Source organism: Staurois parvus, unplaced genomic scaffold (genome assembly GCF_062004578.1).
Source record: "Staurois parvus isolate SC_StPar_1 unplaced genomic scaffold, SC_StPar_1.0 ptg000155l, whole genome shotgun sequence".
Taxonomy (NCBI): Eukaryota; Metazoa; Chordata; class Amphibia; order Anura; family Ranidae; genus Staurois; species Staurois parvus.
The window spans coordinates 29,333,528-29,360,849 of NW_028317951.1; the positions used below are offsets into that span (position 1 = coordinate 29,333,528).

The 27,322-nt window shown below is 42.5% G+C and overlaps 1 protein-coding gene across 1 annotated transcript; it reads right to left on the reverse strand.

Annotated features, from left to right (window-relative positions):
* Window positions 1-1,067: 1,067 nt before the first annotated feature.
* Window positions 1,068-26,980, reverse strand: LOC149463372 (fetuin-B-like). The gene is made up of 7 exons (XM_089675597.1): window positions 26,729-26,980; window positions 23,232-23,342; window positions 21,485-21,572; window positions 11,082-11,245; window positions 9,871-9,978; window positions 5,565-5,660; window positions 1,068-1,730 (listed from the first exon to the last, which is right to left on the reverse strand). Exons 1-7 carry the CDS (start codon window positions 26,945-26,947, stop codon window positions 1,182-1,184), a joined length of 1,335 nt encoding a protein of 444 aa, XP_089531723.1. The 5' UTR covers window positions 26,948-26,980; the 3' UTR covers window positions 1,068-1,181.
* Between the last annotated feature and the right edge of the window lie 342 nt (window positions 26,981-27,322).

Here is a 27,322-nt window from a genome sequence, read left to right on the forward strand (position 1 = left end):
GAACTCTATTGTTATGTACAGTGTTACAGTGGTGTAGAACACAGGTATGACCTCATTAGCAGGCTGCTGTCCATTATGCAGGGTAGGAGCAGGTTAGTGACCAAATTAAATTGCTCTCCTGCAGTGTAATGAGCAAGGACCTGGCTGTGCTCTCTAGTAGGATTGCTTGATATCAAGGCTGTCTAAGCAGATTCTGATAGCCATAAGCAGGTAAAACAGCTCAAATATATGTAGCTCAATTGTGTATTTAGTGGTTTGTTCAACATTCTGAAACTGACATTGCTTTAATGGGAAAGGTGTGGTAAATTGATCCACAGTAGCAGAATTAGGGAAAGTTTGTGATATGGGCATCACCAGCGCAAGACCTGCTCTAAGGCATAATAGGAATGCACCTGAACGTGGCAGAAGCAAAGAAGTGGCTTTTCCCTGTACAGTTATTGGCCAAACATTCAACATTCTAAGGCATGTAAATGCTCAATATGAAAGAAGTGATGCCAGAAGAGGGCTGTTACTTAGAATGCCAATAGCCTCCACTGAGGGAAATCTGGCAATAGGTGTCATTGAATCAGATCAGAGTTAAGATCAATTTCAGAAAGTCAATTAGCTCATCACCTAGGTATTGCACATAGGCCTTGATAACAGTTTTTCTACATATACCTTAAACAATATGTATGATATTTTAGCTAGTAGAACAATGATAGAACAGAGAATACTAGCTAACAATATGCTTGGTAGATGTATACAATTTCAGGGAAGTGAAATAGAAGTTCATCAAATATTTGGTCATATAAAAGGGGCATAGGTATAGCAGGTACCACTATAATTCTACCAATACATACATCAATAGTAAGACAGCATCTTGATTATAGGATTATGTCCTATTATCTCTAGGATCCTCTGGATCATATAGGGTTTATGCAGATACAATTTTTTTGTAATTGTTGAACTGTGAGGACATTTCCCTAACTGCCGAGCCTGGATCACAAGATTCAGGCCATTTTAGTAAAGAAATAAAAAGAGTATATACAGTACATTTACAATCAAATAAAAAGCAAACCAAATTATCCTTTGAGGCTCCACTGTTTCTATTTATTTCATTTCAAATATTAAGCAAAATAGGTTATATAAAAAGATTGAACATTATAAAACTGTTTAATTAAACAAATCGCTTGTATGTATGTCTATTTTGGGATTGTAGTTGGGTCCTGTGGTGCTTCTATAATGGGAATGTTTTCCTCAACTGGAAAGATCTTGGGCTGTCCCGGACACTGATCTGATGTTGAGGCTTTGTCAGGAAAAGCTCTAATGAATGTTTTTTGTTGGTTTCCTTTGCCTCCTTTCTGTGGCTTTCCTCCTTTTTCTTTTTTATCTTCACCCCCTGTAGCAGCAGAGGTTTCATCTCCAGTGAGATATGTAACAGTGCCTTTTGTTTTGGGAGTTTCTGGTTGTGGGCCATGGCCTCCTCTGGATGGGGCATGATGATGCTCATAATTGTGAAGATGTTCATGTTTATGCTCGTGTTCATGTTCATGGCTTCCACTGTGATCATGGTCATGCTTATGGTCATGCTTGTGGTCATGCTTATGGTCATGGTCATGTCCATGTCCGTGTTTATGACCATGCTTCTTTCCTTTTCCCTTATCACTCTTTCCATGGTGATCCTTTTTACCACTGCCTGGTTTAATTTCAGCATGCCCAGCCTGATGATTTTGTTGTTCAACAATAGCAGCCTAAATATTTAAAAAGATATCCATGTTAGTGATAAACTGGTATGTATGTGGCTTTTCTGGGATTACTCTACACAGTAAAAAATGAGGAAGTTATGATGCACCTCATAGCCTGCACATGCACTCAGAATTCTGTTTCTAGGAAATCTGTCACAATGCTAACACTGAAGCTGACATACTCTGAACTCTATGACATGCTTCCAGGTCTGTCCCATTGCTGTCATTGCATTTGATTAGATTCAGTAATTTGAAAAGAATATATAGCCTTCTGTAAGAGAATGGCACAATATAAAGCTGGCCATACACATATGGATTTTCCTTTTCAGCCTGCAGTCAAAATAGAAAAAGAAAATCACCAATCACCAAAAGACAAAGAGAGGGGAAATCCAAAATTTTAAATTTGTCCCTAGAATAAATGGTCAGAGGAAACCTTCCAGTGGGAATCCCCATTCTGAAGACGGTTATTTAAGAGGGGAACGTTCCTCTTTGGACAATTTCCTAACTTCCTGTACCATGGTTACAATACGAAACAAAAGAAAGCTTTCCCAATGATACACAAACAGTAAAAATAACCTGGTAGGGGTTAAGACTTCCACACTCTATCCAAAACTGAAAAAAAAGAAAGTTTTAGCTATAAATACACTTTAATTCAATTGCGTATCAAATAGGGAGTACTTTGAGTGCTAGTATTAACCTCCCTAGCGGTATGATTATTTCAGATTTTTGGTGCTGAAAGCAGTACCATTATTTTGCATGGAAATATGTAGTTTTTTTTATTGTAGGCTGTAATTTTTAGGAATAACTCACTGAAATCTGTCTGAACAAGATTCTAAATCATACATTTAATTCAATAATATAATCAAACCAAAAACACTGAAATTTGAAATATAGCTCCAAGTTCGCACATCGCTGAGCAAAGTCGCAAAATTGTTTTCAGTGTCTGATGACGAATTTCTCCACGAATCATTATCACTCAATTCTGCAAGTGGTTCTGATTTACTATCGCTGTTCTCTAGCTGATCTAAACCCGCTTTTGACCTAAAGGGACACTTTTTGGACGCCATGGACTTTTCTACGTTTCCAGGCAGAAAGAACAATCAAAATGCAGACAGGGGACAGGACAAAGCACTAGGGACAAAATGTATGTGAAATGGTTTGAAACAGCAATGTTTTACTATGTAAAATTGTTTTGAAAAAAATTAAATTTTTTTTAAATTTTCAAATTTCCCGCCGCCTACGGCGCCCGTACGTCCCGACGTCATAGGGACCGGAACACAGGAGGCGGATGCCGGCATCAGCCGGAGGAGATGGCCGGGGATGCTGAATCATCGCGGGAGCCAAGGACAAGGGAAGTGCTGTAGGGACTCCCTATGCAGCGCTGCATGGTAAGCCCGAGTGTAGCTCGGGGTTACCGCTTTTGGTATAGACATTTTACCCCGAGCTACACTCGGGAATACCGCTAGGGAGGTTAATGCTATTGTCAGCATTAATCTTTGGGTTTGATTTATAACCAAATACCAGTTGTAAATCTATATTATTAGCTGTGTCACAGATGTGAGCACTTATTTAACAACAAAAATGAACCTCAAAATTGAGGCAAAAGTGCTAAAGAGCACTTTTGTAAACACAAGGAGCAATGTTCATTTTCAAATGTGGCTAATTTATTACACAAAATCTGTGGCAGTTTCTTTAGATTTCTTAGTGGTGGCACATTAGTCAAATGTTGTGATTTTACTATTGTTACATTAAAGTGATTTTAAACCTTTGCTTTTTTGTAAATCAGAAACATGTGATATGTACCTGCTCTGTGCAATGATTCTCACAGGAGTGAGAGAACTGTGAGAGCCTCTGCTGTCATGCACATCGCTGGATCGAGATTGGGCTCAGGTGAGTATAAGAAGTATAAAAGGGGGGGATGTAGCTGCATGCAGAAGGATTTTTACCTTCGTGTATAGAATGCACGAAGGTAAAAAACCTTCTGTTCTGACTATACAATCACTTTAAACTTAGGAAGGATTTATTTGCTTCCACTTCTGTGTGTGTGTGTTATATTACACTGCTCAAAAAAATTAAAGGATCACTTTTTAATCAGAGTATAGCATCAAATCCACCACTGGTGCCCTGTGCTTTTCACAAATGAGAGCAGGTTCACCCTGAGCACATGTGACAGACATGAAAGGGTCTGGAAAAGCCATGGAGAATGTTATGCTGCCTGTAACATCGTTCAGCATCACTGTTTTGGTGGTGGGTCAGTGATGATCTGGGGAGGCATATCTATGGAGGGACGCACAGACCTCTACAGGCTAGACAATAGCACCCTGACTCCTATTAGGTATCGGGATGAAATCCTTGGACCCATTGTCAGATTATGCGCTGGTGCAGTGGGTCCTGGGTTCCTCCTGGTGCACGACAATGCCCGACCCCATGTGGCGTGAGTATGCAGGCAGTTCCTGAAGGATGAAGGAATTGATAACATTGAATGACCCCCACGCTCACCTGACCTAAATCCAATAGAACACCTCTGGGATATCATGTTTCAGTCCATCCGATGCTGTCAGGTTGCACCTCAGACTGTCCAGGAGCTCATTGATGCCCTGGTCCAGGTCTGGGAGAAAATACCCCAGGACACCATCCATCGTCTCATTAGGAGCATGCCCCAATGTTGTCAGGTATGCATACAAGCAAGTGGGGGCCATACAAACTACTGAGTACCATTTTGAGTTGCTGCAATGAAATTTCAGGAAAATGGACTAGCCTGCTGCATTATTTTTTCACTTTGATTTTTGGGGTGTCTTTGAATTCCGTCGTCTGTAGGTTGATAATTTTCATTCCCATCAAACGATGGGGCATCCTTACATTTCTAGCACATTACCCTATAGATACCCAGCATGATATTTTTCCCCATTGAGATCTGATATGTTTTCAAGATGTCCCTTTAATTTTTTTGAGCAGTGTATATAAAATTCCTAAGGGGAAAAAGTTACCTTTTGTCAGATGTGCTAAATGCTCAGATCAGTCCTTCTCACTGTATACTTCATTAATTTGTATATGCTGGATACTATAGTTTGCACTGTTCAATGCTTTTGATGGATAACATGGTAGAATACTCTACTATAGCACATTATGTAAATTTTGAGAATCTACCATGGTATAACAAAATGATTAGAAATGTCTAAAAACTAACTATGACATATCAACACTGCCCTATGGACATCTATAATATCCCAATAAACAAAAACAGTTGAAACTTGGCTTATGTGAGAATGTGAATAGTCACTCAAATTATTATAAGTGTGCAAGCTTACATAAAAAAGTTTTATTCTTCCCCCTAATTAGTTTTTTGTTGTCTGACACGTTAATTGGAGAATCAGTATTCTATGCTTCCATGTGATCTGTCTAACTTCGTAGAATGTCTTTCAGCTTGGAAGTCCATTCTATACTGAAATAACAGCTCAGCAGCTAAGAGAATCTGTAAACAGCTCCTGGCCTGTAAATTGATATTTTATGCAATCCCTGGAGCTGGCAGTTTGTAAGGTCAGGCAGGTGACTATACAGGCTATACTATGTCAGGCTTCAGGTCACGGTTACCTCAAACTTAAAACTAATACAAATTAGGCAAAGCCGAATAAAGCAAGTGTAAGACATTTTCTGTCTAAGTACAATTTTACAGTAATATGTTTTTAAATGCTAAATATAAAAATTCTTTCATAAGCCCAGTCACGACTGATTGTCTTCACATTCCGGTTGCACCATTTGTGTATTTTTAATGCCAATAGCCATAATAAATAAGATGTTAGTTTTATGATAATGAAACAAAATACAAGTCAAATCTCATACCTCTGGTTCAAATATCTCACAGGAGACAGTTTTCACTTCCCTATCATTTGGAGTACTCCAGTGTGCTACAGCTAGAGACGTACAGTAACCAGAGTGCTAGGGGAAGAAAAGGTATGTATTTTAGTATGCAAATTACCACACCTTTTGGTAGATCCCAATACAACTTAGTTATCCAACAAAATGATTTTTATTAACATCATGGGATGTAAGGTAAATGCTGTATCTTCCAGTGTAAAAATAGAAAAACGATCATCCTTTTTAATGCTGTGTGTAAATATTTGTAGTGGAAAATGTTCTTGATGTGATAGCTAGACTGCACGAAAAATTAACCACTCACATCCACATAAAGGAGGAGAATCATAAAAAAAAATGAGAACACACTTAAAGTACAATTGAACTTTCAGCTGAAAACATTCCAGGTGTATCAAAACAAAAGATGTGCTATTACTGAGATCATATTTTGTCTCTCTATACCCTATTGGTGCACATGTCAATGCTTACAGTTGTTTTTTTAAGGTTTTCTGCTAATGTCCTAACCTCACTTTTGCATGGTCAATTCTGGTGTATGAATATAAATAAATTAGTGTAGCGCTTAAACATAAATAGAACAAAACCATTAATGATATAAATAATAATTAATGTGACAAGTGCTGTGATCTTCTCAGTGCTCATAAACCACTAAGTGCCACTCTATTACAAATAAAGTCATAATCCATAAAAATATATATTTTGTGATAGTGTCACTTCAAACAAAATAAATCAATATCGGGTGACGGTGCCACTTCAACTTCATTCAATGTCCAATATTCCAATTCACATCCATCTATTCAAAGTGTTCTTTATATACATGCATAGTGTTTGTAGGTAGTGCCACTCGTGAACCAACACACTTCTATCCACTTCGGCTGCAGTGCCTGCTCACCTCCTTCCTGCGACCCCAAGGGGCCCACAAGCCTTTAGGATCACCCTGGATCCTCAAAATTCCTGGTTTTGGCACCTTCCTGATATTCCTCCTATCAGGCCTCCTCCACTCCTTCACTGCTATGCCTCCCAGGTTCCTCACCAGCGATTGTCTGCAAGCTCTCTCTCACCAAGATAGTGAGTGAAAAAACAGATCCTCCATTGTGTAGTATTTCCAATCAGTAGGGTTTATTCACAAATAGCAAAAAGAGTGACTTACATTCGGTTGTACAGCCTCAATATGTCCCTCTATGGGTGAACTGCAACCTCTGATAGTACTTCCTGATAACCAGGAAAATGGCGTCCCACACCGGAAGTGCGACACTCCGGATACCGGAAGTAGCGTCTACGTTTTGCCTACGCGTTACGTCACGTACCTCGTGACTTCTTCTGGGTCCAGAATATTGGACATTGAATGAAGTTGAAGTGGCACCGTCACCCGATATTGATTTATTTTGTTTGAAGTGACACTATCACAAAATATATATTTTTATGGATTATGACTTTATTTGTAATAGAGTGGCACTTAGTGGTTTATGAGCACTGAGAAGATCACAGCACTTGTCACATTAATTATTATTTATATCATTAATGGTTTTGTTCTATTTATGTTTAAGCGCTACACTAATTTATTTATATTTCTACACTGATTAGGGGTATTGGTTTGAGTGTTAGCAGCACATTAATTAGGAGGAGGGGGGTTGTCCATAGAAGCGCAGGAGGATTTCTAATCAACCAATTCTGGTGTATGGCTATCAATTTAAATAAAGAATAAAAAAAAACAAAAGATGTGCAAAGTGTTGTGTTTGTTTTGACCATTTGACCATTTTTTAATAAAGAAAATAAAAGTATACATCCTCCAGGGATACCAGCTCAGCACCCCTGGCTAAATGCAGCTCTAAGTAATGTGTAAACTAAATTCTTCTTACCTCTGGTTTTAAAGCAGGGGCAGACTGACCATTTGGAAACTCGGGCACTGCCCGAGGGCCTGGGGTCAGTAGGGGGCCCCATGAGATGCCCCTGGCACCTTTTTCATAGGCTTTTTTGAGTTTGGGCAAAGACACAGGGGCCCCATGATCCCTTATTGCCCGGGGGCCCCATGAGTTGTCAGTCCGCCCCTGTTTTATAGTAATATTTACAAGGGTACAATCTTCAAGTGGAATCAAAATGCTGCCTGCGTTGTGTTGCCATGCATTGTGGCACGCTACAAGACAGATGTATTGTGTTGGGGTGCCATTTAAAATTCATTGAATCAACAAGCTCTACAATGCATTCTGTTTAAGCACTCAGTAACATGCTCATTATCGCCACATAAAAGTGTGATTCAGCATTTAAAGTGTTACTAAACCCAGGACCCTGCATTCACTATATCTGGTCTCCCACAGAACACAGAACATGGAAATGCAATTATTTTAGTAAATATAAACTGCTAAATACCTTTTCTAGTCAGCAGTATATAGCAGTCTTGTGACTTCTAGCAGTGTCCAGCTGAGCACTGGTTAAAGCTTGTAGGAGGAGTTTTCATTCTCCTCTGACTGTCTTATGAGCCTGTGTGACCTCTGACCCGCTGGTCACATGCACCCTCACCCCCAAAAAAAGAACATTTCTCTAGCAATACACACCAAACTGAGCATGTGCAGAGTGTCTCCTAGGGATCTGTACTATCAGCAGATGGATTGGGGACATTAGAAGACGGGGAGGATGAGAGAAGGATCAAACAGGATCAAACAGCCTTTTTACACAATGCAGAGGATTAACCCCATAGGCTCCACAGTGAGTATAACAAGCATGTGCTACTGCATACACAGACTGATTTTACTGTTGTGGGTTTAGTAACACTTTAAAGTTTCTTAAAAAAACATGGCTTAAACAGTCCCTGAGACATAACAAGCATGCAGCCATACAAAAAGCACCTTAGCATTTGTTTTTTCCCATAGACTTGAAGCTCCCATTCAGACACTAGACAGTGTTTTTATATAGCAAGCATATGATGTGCAGCACCAACAGGAAAAAAACACGTTAAAGATGCTGGGGATGCCGGAAGTCGTATAACTCCTATCCTTTATGATCACAGACAGAATCAATGACTCTTAATGCGAAAATGTATTTACCCAGGCTGGACAAAGCAACAGGTTCATTTTATCCTCCATTTCCATCCCTCAGCACATAATAACCATTTCTTCACTCTCTCTCTACTGCATTCAGCCAGGGGCGTATTTACCACAAGGCAAACAAGGCATTTTCCCAGGGCGGTATTTTTCGGGGGGGGGGGGGGGGGGGTAGCAGCATTTTTCAGTGGGGCAGTGCCATCCCCCGAAAGAAGGGATGGAAAAAGAAACACACGCAGCATGGGGATCAAGTGGTGAGAGAGGCTGCGGGCTTCTTGATGGTGTATGCAGAGCCTGACTCTTGTTCCTGGGGATATCCGGAGCTGTGAAGGTGAATGTCTATCTCTTTCTGGGGTGGGGGTGGGGTTGCCAGTGTAAGGGGGGTGGTGGTAGTGGAAATCTCACTTAGGGGGGGTGTTGTTGGTCAATGTCAGGCTCTCTTCATCTTCATGGGGGAGGGGGGTGTTGGTTGGTGTCAGGGTCTCTCCGCGGTGGTGGTGGAGGGAAGCCGATTTTTGTGTTGCCTTGAGCACGAAACCTAAATACACCACTGCATTCAACCACCCCATGTAAGCTACTAGTCACTCAAATTGTCAATTGCTCAGGGACTGTTGGGTTTCCCAGGGAAGTATACTTTCAGGTCCATGATATGAAGTGGCATTTAATCCAAAAGCAAACATTATATTATATTGCAGCTTTCCAGTTCTTAGATGTGATGACTGTATTAGTTTTCTCTTTTTGTCTTTCTTCTATTTTCATCTGTTGATCTGGTCAGTTAGTCTGTTTTTTGTTTTCAAAAGAACAAGCTCTCCAGTAGAATGTTTCAGTTACAGAGATGAGACAAACCATTTAACACTAGCGGGTTACTTACAATGATCAGCTTTTATTTATTTATGGAAAACTTTGCAGTAACTGCTTATAAACTGTTTATAAAATATTAGCTGGAGTTTGACTTCAATGTTAGTGTATTTAAATCTCCTAGTAAAGGTAACACACACCCCCTTTCCCAACTGACAATGCTGCTGTCAAAAAGGTGCCCCCTGTGCTCATTCATCCAGAATGCAGGCTATCTAATACAGGAGGTGTGTTACTGGCCAGATCACCAGGTGAAAACAGAGGGAAAAGTCTAAGAAAAGAAAACTGATGCCGCCACCACATCTAATGATTGATAAGCTGGAATATATTACATTTTTGTTTTTGGGTTCTTTGATTCTATTTATACATTGGTTAGTACTTACTGCGAATTCACAATCAAGAGGCTCACACTGGGAAATGTCTTCAGCTGATTTATTACAGGTAGATTCTTGGATGGTGTATTGTACGTGATAGGCTTTTCCGGCAACTACCTAGAAATTTTCAACATGAACAAAACCAATAATATAAATAGCTACTGTGAAAGTTTATTCTGTTCTCCTAACTTCATTTGAACTAAAGATGAGTGCTTTTATGGTTCTTGCCAACAACCCTTAACAGATGGTGCAGACCCCGATGCATTTTTTTTATTCACTTTCACAAAATTAAAAGAGAACTCGAGGCTATTACTATGCTTTCTGATATATGTAATTTTAATGTGCATTTTGAATTGTCTTGTTATCCTTTGGATAAACAGAACATTATAGAAGTAGAGATTAACAAAGAATGAATCAATCCACTGGCAGTTTGCTTAAAGTCCTAGTTTTCTGAGTTTGGATCCACAGTTTTTTGACCATTTTATCATTTATAAATACAGCAAATGAAAAAGAAAAAAGCATATATGCCACAGAAATACCAGCTCAGCTCAACAGACATACAGGCTGATATACCCATAGCAACAAGGCTGTAAATATGCAGATCTGAATAAATTGCACACTAAATTATTTTAATTTATTGCGAGGTATGTCTAGTTATGGATTTTAGTCATACACAACATTTTTAAATAGTATTTTAGTATTTTATTTATTGTAAATAATGCTATTATGCTTTTTACCAAATTGTAGCATTAGTGTCATTATACATGGCAACATGTTATGTATGTATGTTTATATTTTACAACTTCCATTGGTCAAGCTAAAAAATAAGTTAATTCTTCCTGTCAATAGGTTTCATAGGAAAGTTATTTTGCAAGAAAGTATTGCCAAAAGAAAGCCTTGTTTATATATATATATATATATATATATATATATATATAAAATTTATTTATTTATTATCATAAATAAGTAATCAGACAGAAGTTTGCACTGGCTATTTTCCCTTCAGATTTAATTTTAATAAAAAGAGTAAAGTTGTTCTTTGAACATAGCTTGCCCGACAAATAAAGACAGTCAGGACCTATGACCCCTGATTCTGACAGCAATGCATCAGAAATCATGTCACAGGCAGTGGTGAAAAATCTTTTTTTAATTCCAGATTCCAAATGATAATTTAACAACCATGCATGGTTGAATTAATGTCTTTTAGTAGCCATCCTTACCTGGTCTGCTGCCATTGTGATATTTCCAAGAAGAAAGTATTTGTTGGTGTTGCTCTCACTGTTGAATTTAAGCAAACTCTTCTTTGCAATTTCAACAAAGTTGCTGTCATTAAGTGGTTTAGCGAAAAGACAACCACCACAGTGAACAAACTCACCTCGAGCAGCTGATTGATAGAAAAAAAAAATACAAAACATCATTTCCATAATCCCTTTTAACTGGGATAAAACATAATGATGTTAAAAAGAATAACAGTGATCAAATATACTGATTAACTGTAACGTGCACATGGGTGTTTTTTTTTTTTGTTCAATACATTTTTATTTTAAATGCCATAAAGATACAAAACAGCAAACAGTGAAGCTCTCATTCAGAAAAATTCACTCTCCCATAAGAAAAGGGGTATCAATTAACACACATTTAACATACTCTACAAATGTGGTGCATAGTCATGAAGCAGAGAGAATCATTTTATCCAAAGAAGAGAGAATTAATAAAGGGAAAAGAAAGATGACAAGAAATGGAAAATGGGAAGGAAAGAAAAGGAAAAAGAAAGGAAGTGTGTGGGGGGGGGGGGGTGGATAGATATACAGTCAGGTCCATAAATATTGGGACATCGACACAATTCTAACATTTTTGGCTCTATACACCACCACAATGGATTTGAAATGAAATGAACAAGATGTGCTTTAACTGCAGACTGTCAGCTTTAATTTGAGGGTATTTACATCCAAATCAGGTGAACGATGTAGGAATTACAACAGTTTGCATATGTGCCTCCCACTTGTTAAGGGACCAAAAGTAGTGGGACAGAAACATATATAAAAAATATTTTTAATGGAATACTTAACAGACCAAAAGGTGTGAATAAGGGCTCATTCACACATGTGCAAGCCAATGTTGTGCCTTTTAAAATGCCTTGCTTAAAACAGCCTATTAGTTTAAATGGGTTACCAAAGCACCATAACAAAACTAAAAACGTACTTGCACCTTTTTTACTGATGCAGCCGGGGCCGATGCTAGACTATTTTTCGCCCTAGGCAAGACCAGCTACTTGTGCCCCCTTCAAAAAAAAAAAGTTTAAAAACAGTAGAAAATATTAAATCAACAAAGCATGAAACTTCTAAACTTCTTTTAATTTGCAAAAATAAGTGCCATAAGATGCTGCCAGCACCAATATTAAAGACAAAAGCAATGTCATGGACGGACTGTATCTGTGGTTAGCAGTGGCAGGGTGACAATTGCAGTGAGTTGAGGATGATGGATCCATACTCTGACAAATCCCAGGCTGGAATTCCGCAGGCAATGGGGGGAAATAAAACGCTGTGACAGCAGGCAGCTGAACTGAGTGATCCCACACAGTGACAGATAAGACACAACACACCACCACCAACACTGACACAGATCAGCATGCCCAGCAGGCACTAGAAGAGCAGGAGGTGGGATTGTGATGATGTCATCACTCATTGACACATTGCACATGTGATGGATGGCCGGCTGTCTGGGTCACACTCACACAGACATCAGAGTAAGACATTACATTCCTCTGGAGGCGCAGCTCTGCCTCCACTGATGAATGGGAAGAGAAGACCTGGAACTCAACAGTGATCAGCAGCCGCCAGCCGCCTTGCGGTAAGGGACTGAGTCTGAGAGGAACACTGTAAGGAGCGATTGCTCGGCTGCTACACTGGCCCCAGACACTTGGCATCCTCCTCTGTCCTTTCTTCCTCCCCTCTGCTGCCCCTCCTCTCAGCTGAAGGATCATTCATGATGTGGCGGCATCCCACACAGAGAGTGCCAGCCTGTGCTGTGCCCAGGCGCTTCTAGGTGGCAGCGCGCCCTTGGCGGCTGCCTAGTTTGCCTAGTGGAAGCACCGGTCCTGGATGCAGCACACCAAAGTAATACATTGTGATGTGCTACAACAAATATGCATTTAAGATGCATTGGTTAAGTGCATTATCATGCCATTGAAAATAAAAGAGATGCCCATAGCGAAAAGGAAGAAAAAGAAAAATAGCGCAGGGCAGACATGACTAGGTTGAGAGGGGGGTAGGAAAGACAGGAAAGGGTTAAGGAAAAAAGGTGGGAGTTAGAATATGGGCAAGTTACCTGATTGGTGACGGGTGTGCAAGGTGGGGTCTTCAACACCTTTGGGTGTGGTTGGGAGGGTTGTCCAGATCAGTGCAAGAGGAGATAGCAGTGGAGCGAGCTTCAAGCTTCTGCCCTTCCAGGTGTTCGAGGAGTTTTGGTGCCCGGGGCTTCATGGATCTGGAGGGGCAGATGTCCCAGCTGTGGGAGGCTGCTGCTTCCCGGGATGCTGCCTGGCTGCAGAGTCAGGTCTCGGCGGTGCTGTGTTACCTGGGTTCGGTGTCAGCAGCAGGGGGGTGGGAGTGCCCACGCGCTCTGAGGTCTCGGCCACCAGAGCGGTTCAGGCCGGGCTCCTCCCCCAGGGCTCAGCACCAACCTGGGAGCCTCGATCTGGACCCTCCGGGCCTGCTTGCAGGGCGCTCTCCTGCCTCTGCTGCTCTCTGGGAGGAATCCCCGTCCATGGCAGAGCTCGGCTGGCGGGGGACCTTGTGGTGGCAGTCCCTCCCTCCCACCCGCTTGGCGGAGTGGTCGCCATAACAACAGCTCCTCCCCTGATGAGGTGCCGGTCAGGGAGGAGGCCTGGTGAGGGAGACGGTCTCTCATGCGGCCAGCAGTCTCCCAGGAGGGTCGGGTGCCTCGGCTGGGAAGTCTGGGAAGAGGAGCAGTGCTGGGCAGAGAGCAGCTGGGCGTACGGCTGGACGGTGATCCGGGACTTCGGTAGGTGGGACCTGTGGCTCCTGGGGCTGGGAGGTCATGCTACCTGTGAAGAAATGTGGACCGTTCTGAGGGCGAGCTGTCTGGATCCGATGCGGGTGCAGCAATCAGCCATTCGGCGGCGGTGGAGTCTGGACCTGCGGCTGATGGGACCTCTCCTGGGCAGCCTGGTGAGTTTAATGTTTCTTGTTCTTCTTTTTCTTTTGTTCTGCTCTGTTGGGGGGTGGGGCTATGCTTTAGCGACGTCTGTTCCGGAAGGTGGTGCGACCTCTGCCTCTAGGTGGCGGATGTCGGTGCTTCCCCGTTGTATTGATGCGGGTTTAGGTGAGTTGGTTTCCGGCTTGCGGGACTTGCTGCTGCGCTTTGAGCACGGTGGTGGTGTTTGCTTTGTGTTGGCTTCTGCGTGGCTCCTTCGTGATAGTGGGAATGTGGTTGGGGTCCCGGGGCGGGGCCTCACTGAGGTTCGGGGGTTAGCAGTTTCTTCTTCTCCGTGTTCTGGGTCTGGGGTGGTTTCGGCTAAGGCCTCTGCTCTCGGTCCTGTGGGCCCGTCCACGCCATTGGGGGATGGTGTGCGGCTTTTGGAGCCACTCTGCCTAGCAGACTCTGCTAAGTGTAGGTGTATGTTTGCTTTGAGGGCCTGATGTCTGGGAGAAGATTTGGAGAGGTGAGTATGTCGAGATATTCAGGCTCCTGCCTCTGGAAAGATTTCCCTTGGACGGGTCACGGGTTGAGGACGGCAGGCGGTAGGATGCGGAGAAGTGGCGTTTTTTGTTTATCTTTTGGAGCTTTTTGAGCCAGTCTGCCTAGACGACTCTGCTAAGTGTGAGGTGTATGTTTGCTTTGAGGGCCCGATGTCTGGGAGAAGGTTTGGAGAGGTGAGTATGTTGAGATATTCATGCTCCTGCCTCTGGAAAGATTTCCCTTGGACAGGTCACGGGTTGAGGACGGCAGGTGGTAGGATGCGGAGAAGCGGCGTTTTTGGTTTATCCTTCTTTAACTGGTTGCAGGCGTTCGTGATTATGGCTAGTGTCATTGGGGAAAAGGCTCCGGAGCATTAGCAACAGCTCTTCTGTTATCTCTGTTATTAGCGAGGCTCACAGGGTTACGGGGGCACTGCTTGGCTCTGTTATGATGAAGAGTTTCAGAAGCGTAGGGCCGTCTGCCCATCCTTGCGTTGGGACCACAAGGACATTGGCCTTTGGATGCGGCTTATGACTCCGGCGTGGACCCCTAGTCAGTTTTTTCAGGACAGGGCCGGTAGTTCGTTTTCACTGGGACAATAAGCCACAAAGCGCAGGGGTTTCTGCTGGCAGTTCAACGAGGGATCCTGTCGGTTTGGTGGGTCATGTTGGTTTAAACATGAATGTTCCGGTTGTGGTGGCTCCCATTTCTTGTCACGCTGCTTCAAGCAGGTAAAGGCTGTGCCGGCGAGCATGCAAGTAAGAGGGACGCCGCCGGTGAGGGTGGAAAGGATGCGGCTTTTCCTAAATAGATACCCTGATTGGGAGGGTGCCTCGCTGCTGGCAGCGGGGTTTTCTGGGGGTTTTTGGATCCCTTGTAATTTGGCTTTGATTCCGCCGTTGGCGCGGAATTTGTGGTCTGCATTGCAGCATCCTGAGGTGGTTTCTGCTAAGTTGTGTAAGGAAGTGGGGTTGTGATGCATGGTGGCCCATTTTCTTGTGCGCCATTGCCAGATCTGGTGGTTTCTCACTTGGGGGTCATACACAAAAAAGAGCCCAATGCTTTTCGGCTGATTCATCATCTTTCCTTCCCCAAAGGGGGGGGGTCGGTGAACGACGCTATCGCTCTGGAGTCGTATACTGTGTCTTATATGTCTTTTGATGCGGCTATTTTCTGGGTTTGCCGTTATGGGCAGGGGGCTCTCATGGCCAAATCAGACATCGAATTGGCATTTCTGCTGCTGCCGGTGCATCCTGACAGCTTTCGTTTACTGGGTTGTCATTGGTAGGGCGCGTTTTATGTTGATCGGTGCCTTCCCATGGGGTGTTCCATCTCCTGCGCATTGTTCGAGACGTTCAGTTCCTTTGTGCACTGGGTGTGTTGGATTCCGGCACTATGGAGTGTAGTCTGCCTGAGGACAAGCTGTTGGCCCTCCAGGTTGACATTCGTGGAGTCTTGAACAAGTGTAAGATACAGCTGCGGGCCTTGCATTCATTGTTGGGCAAGCTTAACTTTGCTTGTCGCATCCTGCCGATGGGTCGGGAGTTTTGTTGCTGGTTGTCAGCAGCAATGTATGGGGTCGCCTTTGCATTTCATTCGCTTAATTCGCATCGGGCGGACTTGCGGATCTGGCACAGTTTTTTGGATTATTTTAACAGGTGGGCTCTGTGGATGTCTGGCCCAATGAGCAATTTTGATCTGGAGCTGTTCACGGACACGGCAGGTTCCGTGGGCTATGGGGCCTTTTTCCAGGGTCAGTGGAGTGCGACTCCATGGCGGGCGGTGAGTTTTCTTCACAATCTCGTTTTGTTGAAGCTCTTTCCGGTTGTGTTGGCGGTGGAAGTTTGGGAGGAGTGTTCTCAGAATTTGAAGGTTCGCTTTCACTGTAATAATCTGGGGTGATTCAGGTCATCAATCGTGTCTCTGCTTCTTCGCAGCTGCTGATTGGCTTGCTTCGTAACTTGGTGTTGCATTGCTTCAGTTGAATATTTTTCTCTATGCTGTGCATTTCCCTGGGGTTGATAGCGCTCTGGCTGATGCTTTGCCTCGTTTTCAGTGGGACAGATTCCGAGAGTTGGCACCAACTGCAGAGCAATGCGGGGTTCCCTGTCCCGACTGGCTGTGAGAGATTGCCTTGGGGTCGTCTCAGGCTGGATCCGGCCTTTGGTGAGTGAAGCGATGTGGTCTGTGTACTCCAGGGTCTGGCTGGAGTAGCTGGAACTGTTGCACCATGTCAGCCTTGATCCATGGGGGCCTGAGGTGCAGCTCGCTGTGTTGTACTTTGTGGCTAGGAACTGGTAGCATGAGGCAATACCTGGACCCTACAGAGGTTGCACAGGCAGTCCAACTTCCCCAGGATGGTACATCAATATGTGCTATTGTCAGAAGGTTTGCTGTGTCTCCCAGCACAGTCTCAACAGCATGGAGGAAACAGGCAATTACTCTAGGAGAGCTGGACAGGGCTGTAGAACATCCTTTACCCATCAGCAGGACTGGTATCTGCACCTTTATGCAAGGAGGAACAGGATGAGCACTGCCAGAGCCCTACAAAATGACCACCAGCAGGCCACTAATGTGAATGTCTCTGACCAAATAATCAGAAACAGACTTCATGACGGTGGCCTGAAGGCCCAACATCCTCTAGTGGGCCCTGTGCTCACTGCCCAGCACCATAGAGCTTGATTGGCATTTGCCACTGAACATCAGAATTGGCAGGTCTGCCACTGGCGTCCTGTGCTTTTCACAGATGAGAGCAGGTTCACCCTGAGCACATGTGACAGACGTGAAAGGGACTAGAGAAGCCATGGAGAATGTTATGCTGCCTGTATCATCGTTCAGCATGACTGTTTTGGTGGTGGGTCAGTGATGGTCTGGGGAGGCTTATCCATGGAGGGACGCACAAACCTCTACAGGCTAGACAATGGCACCCTAACTACCATTAGGTATCGGGATGAAATAATTGGACCCATTGTCAGACCGTACGCTAGTGCAGTGGGTCCTGGGTTCCTCCTGGTGAACGAAAATGCCTGGCCTCATGTGACAAAAGTATGCAGGCAGTTCCTGAAGGAATTGATACCATTGAAAGTCTCCCAAGCTTGCCAGACCTAAATCCAATAGAACACCTCTGGGATATCGTGTTTCAGTCCATCCGATGCTGCCAGCTTGCACCTCAGACTGTCCAGGAGCTCAGTGATGTCCTGGTCCAGATATGGGAGGAAATACCCTAAGACACCATCCGTTATCTCATTAGGAGCATGCCTTGACGTTGTCAGGCATGTATACAAGCACGTGGGGGCCATACAAACTACTAAATACCATTTTGAGTTGCTGCAATTCAATTTTAGCAAAATGGACTAGCTTGCTGCATCATTTTTTCACTTTGATTTTCAGGGTGTCTTTGAATTCAGTCCTCTGTAGGTTGATAATTTTCATTTCCATCAAACGATGGGGCATCCTTACATTCCTAACACATTACCCAGTCTATATCAGTATAGATATCCAGCATGATATTTTCCCCCCATTGAGATCTGATGTGTTTTCGAAGTGTTCCTTTAATTTTTTTGAGCAGTGTATAAGTTAACATATACTAGCCGCAATTGCCTGAGAAGATTTGGTAAAATCTGGTCCAATTGGATAAATGCCTCACTCCAAATGGGGCAAGTCTCCATATATCGATTTGTGTGCATAACTGGCTACTGCCTTTTTGTTTTTCTCCTCCCTCCCATCCCTTTTCTCTTCCTCTATCTCCAAGCTCCATCTTCTCCCTTTCCCCCCTCATCCCCCCCACTCTCCTTACTCCTGGCTCCCCTTTTGAATAAGATATCTGTGATCTGTTTAAAGCTGCAGTTCAAACTGTTATATCTAATGTTCTGGATATTCAGGCTATTATTATTACAATGCCTGTCAATATTTACTCAATATTTCCTCCCCCACGTGCACCTTCTCCTGAATTCTTGGTCAAGATCAATGGCACAACCATCAACCCGTCCCACCATGCCCGGGAGCTGGATGTAATCTTGGACTCTGAACTATCCTTTTAGCCCCACATCTAATGACTGTTCAAAGCTTGCTGCCTCAACCTCCGCAACATCTCCAGTACATGCCACTTCTTAACCTCCCTGGCGGTATGATTATTTCAGATTTTTGGTGCTGAAAGCGGTACCATTTTTTTGCATGGAAATATGTATTTTTTTTATTGTAGGCTGTAATTTTTAGGAAAAACTCACTGAAATCTGTCCGAACAAGAGTCTAGTAAACATCCCGGGGATGATAAAATTTGAAACACAAAATCATAAATTATAATTTAATAAATAATCATAAAAATAATATAAAAATAATAAAAAATTTAATTCAATAATATAATCAAACCAAAAACACTGAAATGTGAAATAGAGCGCCAAGTTCGCACATTGCTGAGCTCAGTCGCAAAATCGTTTTCAGTTTCTGATGACGAATTTCCCCCACGAATCATTATCACTCAATTCTGTAAGCGGTTCTGATTTACTATCGCTGTTCTCTAGCTGATCTAAACCGCTTTTGACCTAATGGGACACTTTTTGGACGCCATGGACATTTCTCAGTTTCCAGGCAGAAAGAACAGACAAAATGCAGGCAGGGTGCAGGACAAAGCACTAGGGACAATATGTATGTGAAATAGGTTGAAACAGCAATGTTTTACTGTGTAAAATGAAAAAAAAAAAAAATGACATTTTTTAAAATTTTTAAATTTCCCGCCGCCGGCGGCGGCGGCGCCCGTACGTCCCGACGTCACAGGGACAGGACACAGAAGCCGGATGCCGGCATCGGCCGGAGGAGATGGCCGGGGACGCTGCAGGGGACACATCGTGGGAGCGCAGGGTAAGGTAAGTGAAGAACACATACCGGAGCAGCGCCGCATGGTATTCCCGAGTGTAGCTCGGGGTTACCGCTTTTGGTACTGAAATGTTACCCCGAGCTACACTCGGGAATACCGCCAAGGAGGTTAACCAATGACACCACAAAGCCTCTAATTCGCTATCTGGTCATCTCTTGCCTTGACTACTGCAACTCACTGCTCATTGAATTACTTTTACATAGGCTACCCCACCCTTCAGTCCATCATGAATGCTACTGCCAGGCTCTTCCACCTTACCATCCGTTCAATGTTTGCTACCCCTCTCTGCCAATCTCTCCATTGGCTGCCACTGACCTAATGAATTAAATTTAAAATACTAACAATAACTTACTAAGCCATCCACAACTCAGCCCTCAGCTACATCACTATCCTGATCTCAAAATACCAACCAAATCATTCTTTGTTCCTTCCAAGACCTCCAGCTCTCTAGCTCCTTTGTCACCTCCTCCCAGGCTCACCTCCAGGAATTTTCCTGAGCCTCCCCATCCTATGGAACAGCCTATCTCGATCTGTTTGGCTATCTCCTACACTGTCCACTTTTAGGCAATCCCTGATAGCCCTTCTCTTCAGAGAATCCTATCCTACCTCCACCTAACAACTGTACTTCCACTTTCTGCATCAGCTCATCCCCCACAGTTATTACCTTTTGTATCACTTGACCCTCTCTTTTAGAATATAAGCTCTAAAGAGCAGGGCCCTCTGATTCCTCCTGTATTGAATTGTATTGTAACTGTACTGACTGCCCTCATGTTGTAAAGTGCTGCACAAACTGTTGGTGCTATAAAAATCCTGTATAATAATAACAACAATGTATTCTATTGCACTTGACCTGTGTTCTGTGTACAACCCCAATAAAGATTTTTACTAACAAAAAGAGTGGTCAGTTTGTGTTTGCTGAGCTGGCCATCCTCTAAAGTCTGTAGCCTGTTCTAGTAACTAAGCCTGTTAGTGGGGTGAATAAAGAAACATCCTAATAGTACAGTATAGGACACTGGCTGAATATTCATAGACTCTGGACTATAAGCTGGTACCTTCAGGTAATTGGACACCATTGAAGGCCTTTAGTTGTCTGTAAATTATAAATTATGCATGAATAAAGGTCTTGTATTACGGTTTCAAAAGCAAAGACAAGTATAAAGGTTTACTGCATACTTGGCTTCTCAGCCACATAAAAATGCTTTAAGGCCTCATTCACACAGGCACTTAGCCCTATAGTCTGTGAATGCACAGACAGTGTGCATTCAGAGCCACTCATCCACATCACATAGCTGTCAAATTGGTACAAGCAGAAGTGTCCGTTCAGCCACTGCATCCCTTTAGACTTGAATGTGTTGTGTGCACCAGGGGCGGACTGACAACTCATGGGGCCCCCGGACAATAGGGGATCATGGGGCCCCTGTGTTCTTGCCCAAACTCAAAAAAGCCTATGAAAAAGGTACCAGGGGCATCTCATGGGGCCCCCTACTGACCCCGGGCCCTTGGGCAGTGCCCGAGTTTCCAAATGGTCAGTCCACCCCTGGCGTGCACACAGCACCAGGCTGCTCAAGCTGCATAAACACATGGCCCATTCATGGATTAAGACTCCTAGCATCTATATGAATTAGGCCTAACTCTTTATCCATAAAAAATGGGAAACAGACGAGAAAAACTGATATCTCCTGTTAGTTTAAGTTCACACCACTGCATTGTGTGGGTGCATTTGTGTGGACACAGCAACCCATTCATTTGACCCCCAACAATTACTTTCCAAAACGCGCCGTACAAACCTTCATGGTGCTATGATACCATGCAATATCCCACATCCAAAAATGCACTGCATTTTCCAATGTAATTAAGAATTAAGAAGACACCCCGCATGTTTGCTAAAGAGCAGTGCATTTTGTATATGGGTCCAGAAATGGTGTGTGAACTTTAGCTTTAGAGTTACATATGTGAGGGTCACCTTGAAACTTTTTTTTGTGCAATCAGGAGTTTTGTAGCATTTTGTTATATTATATGTTTGTTATTCCAGTAGGACATTTACCATACCTGGTGTCATAGTGCAGTCATAATAGTGGAGGTGAGCAATCCTTTTTGGTTTGTTAAGTTGAAATATGACCTTGCACTGTCCAAAAACCTTTAAAAATAACATTGTTCATTAGTATATCTGTATCAAAACAAAATAAAAGTATTTTTACAAAGCTGGGGATAAGATGTGATCTGCTAAGTGAATAGTTACTGTCCCCTTGGCATGAAACACATTAATAAATACATCCCTTGAACCTGTTACTAGTTTACAGGCAGAAAGACCAGCTTCCCAGGGCAGATCTCCAACCCTGTAATAGTATTCTGTAATAGTGGTACAATTGCAGCCATTGTATCTATACTAGACATTGATTTAATGTAAACACTTTAAACTCAAATCGCCAACAATTGTTTTATTAATGAACGCCTCTATATCTAACTTTTCTTTTCAGATTATGAAGCCCAGGTAAGTGGAGAGTTCTACCATAAACAACTACTTTTAAGGTAAAAAAACAACATTTATTTGGTGTAATGATACAGTGGCAGAAATAGCGCCATGGCAAAAATCTTGTAGATGTCTACATCATCAAGGATAATTACCCTTTAGGTTAGTCATACTGTTCAGATGGAGCCTCTTCACCAGTATGTCAAAGGGACTGGTTCCTATTAGATATTGCTATTCTGATTTAAGCAATACAAAAATTAGCACTCACTTCCTCTACCAAAACCCCAATAAGTTACTTAACATTCCTTCCCCTGAAGTACAAAAATAATAATAATAGTAGTAAGCAAACTTAAATAAGTAAATAAACAAAAATATAAAGTCCCATACACCTAAAGTCCAAAGTAAAATATAAAAAGTGCATAATTACCCCAACATAGATAAAATCAGCATAGAATCCATAGTATAGATGAGAATGCCTCCAAACATAGTTCTATTATCTTCTCCAGCCATTGCCCATAGACCTCATAAACAGACCAGGGATCAGTATGTGTATTAAAAGATAAACATATTTTATTGTAGCAACTTACATTGAAATTTGATGAAAACAGCTTCCATGTAGTGAGATAGTCCAAAAAGAACCCACTCCTTAGCGGTAACTCTTTTTCCAAAACCCCTTATTCTATGCTGATTTTATCTATGTTGGGGTAATTATGCACTTTTTATATTGTGTGCAGTGGAGTTACTAATTGAATTATTAGCCCTGAGATCTCACGATTGCTGTGGCACTTTTTGTTTTTGTATCTGCATGTGACACGTGTGGCACTTTATTTTAATATCTGGGGTAATATACTATGTTGAGATTTTTTTCTTTGAGGTATTTGAAGATTTTCTGGAGTATATCACCAATCTGATCCGGGGATAAAGAGTAATTGGGAAATCACTTGCAAAGATCTTTTTGGACATTTGGACTTTACTTTGGACTTTAGGTGTATGGGACTTTATATTTTTGTTTATTTACTTATTTAAGTTTGCTTACTACTATTATTATTATTCTGATTTAAGGTCATTTGATAAAGAAGCACTTTTTGATTATGATCAAACAAAAGATACAGTTCTACAATAATGTCCTCCTAAGTGATCAAGTTATGGTATTAAAACGTTTCAGGAACAAAAGTATCACACCTTTGCAATTATATATCAGTCAGGTGAATTGTTTTGGCCCATATATGTACAACTTCTGCCCACCAACCTGCTTCTTTTATTTAAAAATCACTTTATTTTCTCCAGAGAATATGCAGAATCCTCAGGACTTTCTGATGTACTTACAGCCTCATGTCGGGGCTTGGCTCGACATTCTTTCCACAGTTTCCGGCTCAGGACATGACAGTCAGCCTCTAATACATCCAGTGTAAGGTATAATACAGATCCATTTTCCTCCTGCAGGGCAAAAGTGACATTTCTTTGGATTTTGGCTACACAACACATATGGCTTTGTGTTTAACAGAATTATGGAAAGCAATATTCTTTCATGTTAAAACAGGACCAGGGACATATTTACCACAAAGCAAACAAGGCACTTGCCTAGGGCAGCAGTTTCCAGGGGGGCAGCACCTCCCCCCAGAAGAAGGGATGAAAGAAGGGGCACGCATGCCATGGGAACCACGTGGGATCCGAGTGAGGCTGCAGGCTGCTTGATGGTGTATGCAGAGCCTGACTCTTGTTCCCAGGGATGTCCGGAGCTGTGAAGATGAGCATCTTTTTCTCTGTCGCCGGGAGGTGGGGGGTAGTGGAAGGGGTGTTGTTGGTCATTGTCAGCAATGTCAAGCTCTCTTTGCTGGAGGGGGAATTGGGGGTGGTGTTGGTCGGTGTCCGTGGGGGCAGATGATTTTTGAGTTGCCTAGGGCAGCACAAAACCTCAATACACTAATGAGCAGGACATCTACCCTGAAAGCACTGAAAGGCCTGTGATTTTACTTGCTATATACAGTATCTCACAGAAGTGAGTACACCCCTCACAGTTTTGTAAATATTTTATTATATCTTTTCATGTGACAACACTGAAGAAATGACACTTTGCTACAATGTAAAGTAGTGTGTGTACAGCTTGTATAACTGTATATATGCTGGCCCCTCAAAATAACTCAATACACAGCCATTAATATCTAAACCGCCAGCAACAAAAGTGAGTGCAGCCCTAAGTGAAAATGTCCAAATTGGGCCCAAAGTGTCAATATTTTGTGAGGCCACCATTATTTTCCAGAGCTTCTGTTCACCAGAGCTTCACAGGTTGCCAATGGAGTCCTCTTCCACTCCTCCATGTCGACATCACAGAGCTGGTGGACCTTGCACTCCTCCACCTTCTGTTTGAGGATGCCCCACAAATGTTCAATAGGGTTTAGGCCTGGAGACATGCTTGACCAGTCCATCACCTTTATGCTCAGCTTCTTTAGCAAGGCAGTGGTCGTCTTGGAGGTGTGTTTGGGGTCGTTATGTTGGAATACTGCCCTGCGGCCCAGTCTCCAAAGGGAGGGGATCATGCTCTACTTCAGTATGTCACAGTAATTGTTGGCATTCATGGTTCCCTCAATGATCTGTAGCTCTCCAGTACTGGCAGCACTTATGCAGCCCCAAACCATAACACACCCACCACCATGCTTGACTGTAGGCAAGACACACTTGTCTTTGTACTCCTCACCTGGTTGCCACCACACACGCTTGACACCACCCGAACCAAATAAGTTTATCTGGGTCTCATCAGACCACAGGATATGGTTCTAGTAATCCATGTCCTTAGTATGCTTGTCTTCAGCAAACTGTTCGTGGGCTTTCTTGTGCATCATCTTTAGAAGAAGCTTCCTTCTGGGACGACAGCCATGCAGACCAATTTGATGCAGTGTGCGACATATGGTCTGAGCACTGACAGGCTGACCCTCCACCCCTTCAACTTCTGCACCAATGCTGGCAGCACTTATATGTCTATTTCCCAAAGACAACATCTGGATAAGACACTGAGCACATGCACTCAACTTCTTTGGTCGACCATGGCGAGGACCGTTCTGAGTGGAACCTGTCCTATTAAACCGCTCTATGGTCTTGGCCACCGTGCTGCAGCTCAGTTTCAGGGTCTTGGCAATCTTCTTATAGCCTAGGCCATCTTTATGTAGAGCAACAATTCTTTTTTTCATATCCTCAGAGAGTTCTTTGCCATGAGGTTCCATGTTGAACTTCCAGTGACCAGTATGAGAGAGTGAGAGCGATAACACCAAATTTTATACACCTGCTCCCCATTCACACCTGAGACCTTGTAACACTAACAAGTCACATGACACCAGGGAGGGAAAATGGCTAATTGGGCCCAATTTGGACATTTCCACTTAGGGGTGTACTCACTTTTGTTGCCAGCGCTTTAGACATTAATGGCTGTGTGCAGGGGTGGACTGACCATTTGAGCACTCTGGCACTGCCCGAGGGCCTGGGGTCAGTAGGGGGCCCCATGAAATGCCTCTGGTCCCTTTTATAGGCTTTTTTGGGTGTGCTTTGAGTGTGGACAAGGACACAGGGGCCCCATGATCCCCTATTGCCCAGGGGCCCTATGAGTTGTCAGTCCGCCCCTGGCTGTGTGTTGAGTTATTTTGAGGGGACAGCAAATTTACACTGTTATACAAGCTGTACACTCACTACTTTACATTGTAGCAAAGTGTCATTTCTTCAGTGTTGTCACATGAAAAGTTATAATAAAATATTTACAAAAATGCACGGGGGGGGGTCAGTTTTGTGAGATAATGTATTTAATTTCCCAAAAGTCTCAGACTGGGAACACCATAGAGTACAGTCTTGGGCAAAAATCTATATCACACAGATTCAGTACATACAAAATAAAACAACCAATCCAAATTCAACTGTAAATAATGAAATTCAGCTGAAAGCTATTTCACTGTGCTACACTCTATAAACTATCTTTGCTGTGTACACTATTTTATTTAAAAAAACTGTATAGCTGTAACAGGACTGTCAGTTCCAGTTTAAAATACCATAAGTACTGTGAAACCCTTATATTTTGATGCTGCTTGTGGAATTTTTATGATTTTGATGTTTTAGATTTTCTTTATGAATAATTATATATGTGCATTGTACAATTTGTTCCCCTCTTAGTACACAAAGAATTTTAGAAGAAGAAAAAAACATTTTTCTAATGCTGAACGCATATGTATTTATACATTTTAATATGCTATCCAAAATTAAAAAAAAGACATTATGTAGTTTAAACAAAACTAGTACTAAGTCTTCCTTTCCATCTAGTGTTCTATTTTTTCTTATGTGGCTGTGTTTACTATTTCAAATAAAAGTGAAGTCTGGATGGTAATCTCTACAAACATGAGAAGTGTATATTTATTCATTTTTATATAATTGTAAACTACAGAGAGCAAGAACATGTAGACTGTTAATAGTCAATTGCAAATTAATAATATTTAACAAGTAACATGAGCTTTGGTCTCCTATGTATGTACCAGTAAAAAAATGCTCTTTGTGTACAGAGTATGGCTAGTGGATAGCAACTGAGGAAGTGATGTAAATTCTCGTCAATCTATAGTAAAGCAATGTGGTATGCATATACTATATGAAAAAATGAAAAATATAAAAAATTCAAGTTTTTCTTAAGAAGTCAGAGGAAAAGCTGCTATTTTAATTTCAGTGCAAGATAGACTGGCTTAACTTATTTTGGCAGTGCATCGGCATGGATGCAAGACAGCAAAAAAAAAAAAACAGTCACCAATTACAACACATCTGCATATTCTGGCAAAAGTGACCATTATCCTACTTACATCATATTGCTCTTGCGCATCAGAAATTCGCTTGAGCCCAAAGACAAACCCTTCTTTCCGATGTGCATTGAGCTGGCGTAGAGACAAATCTGCAGCAGCCTCTGCTTGTGCATCATTGCAAGCAATGGACGTCAGTTCAGGTTCTGGAGGACCTCGGCTTGGCTTTGCTCTACTGCAGAGCACATGGATACAGAGAAGCAGTAAAACAGAGACCTTCATTTTTCCCCAGAACACATGCAAATTATTTATGGAACTGACTTATATACAGAGTTACCATCTCACCTGCTAAATCACCTTTAACCCCTTGCATCCATCAGCAAACAAGAAAGTCAATGATTAGGTGAATGTCCAACACTAAGCTGCAATCGTAGGATGAAAGCTTAAGCAAAAAAAACAATTACTTGATCCAGTATGTGCCCTGATAACCTTGACACTGTGTACAGAATTTACTAACTTGTTTTGCCCTTAAGATGACAGTATATTGTCTGAACACAGCAATTTGTTTGCTATGAAAAATATAAAACATCCTGAATAGATCTAAAAAATGTAATTTAACCACTTGCCCTCCTTAAGATTTACCCCCCTCCCTGACCA

What these genes read in the sequence shown, in the direction of transcription:
- LOC149463372 (XM_089675597.1), bottom strand. Translation starts at nt 26,947, where the DNA reads ATGAAGGTCTCTGTTTTACTGCTTCTCTGTATCCATGTGCTCTGCAGT. An exon ending in CCAAGCCCCGACATGAGGCT is followed by an intron (nt 21,573 to 23,231) that starts GTAAGTACATCA and finishes TTATTTTTAAAG; the next exon opens with GTTTTTGGACAGTGCAAGGT. An exon ending in CTCTTGATTGTGAATTCGCA is followed by an intron (nt 5,661 to 9,870) that starts GTAAGTACTAAC and finishes TTCTTCCCCTAG; the next exon opens with CACTCTGGTTACTGTACGTC.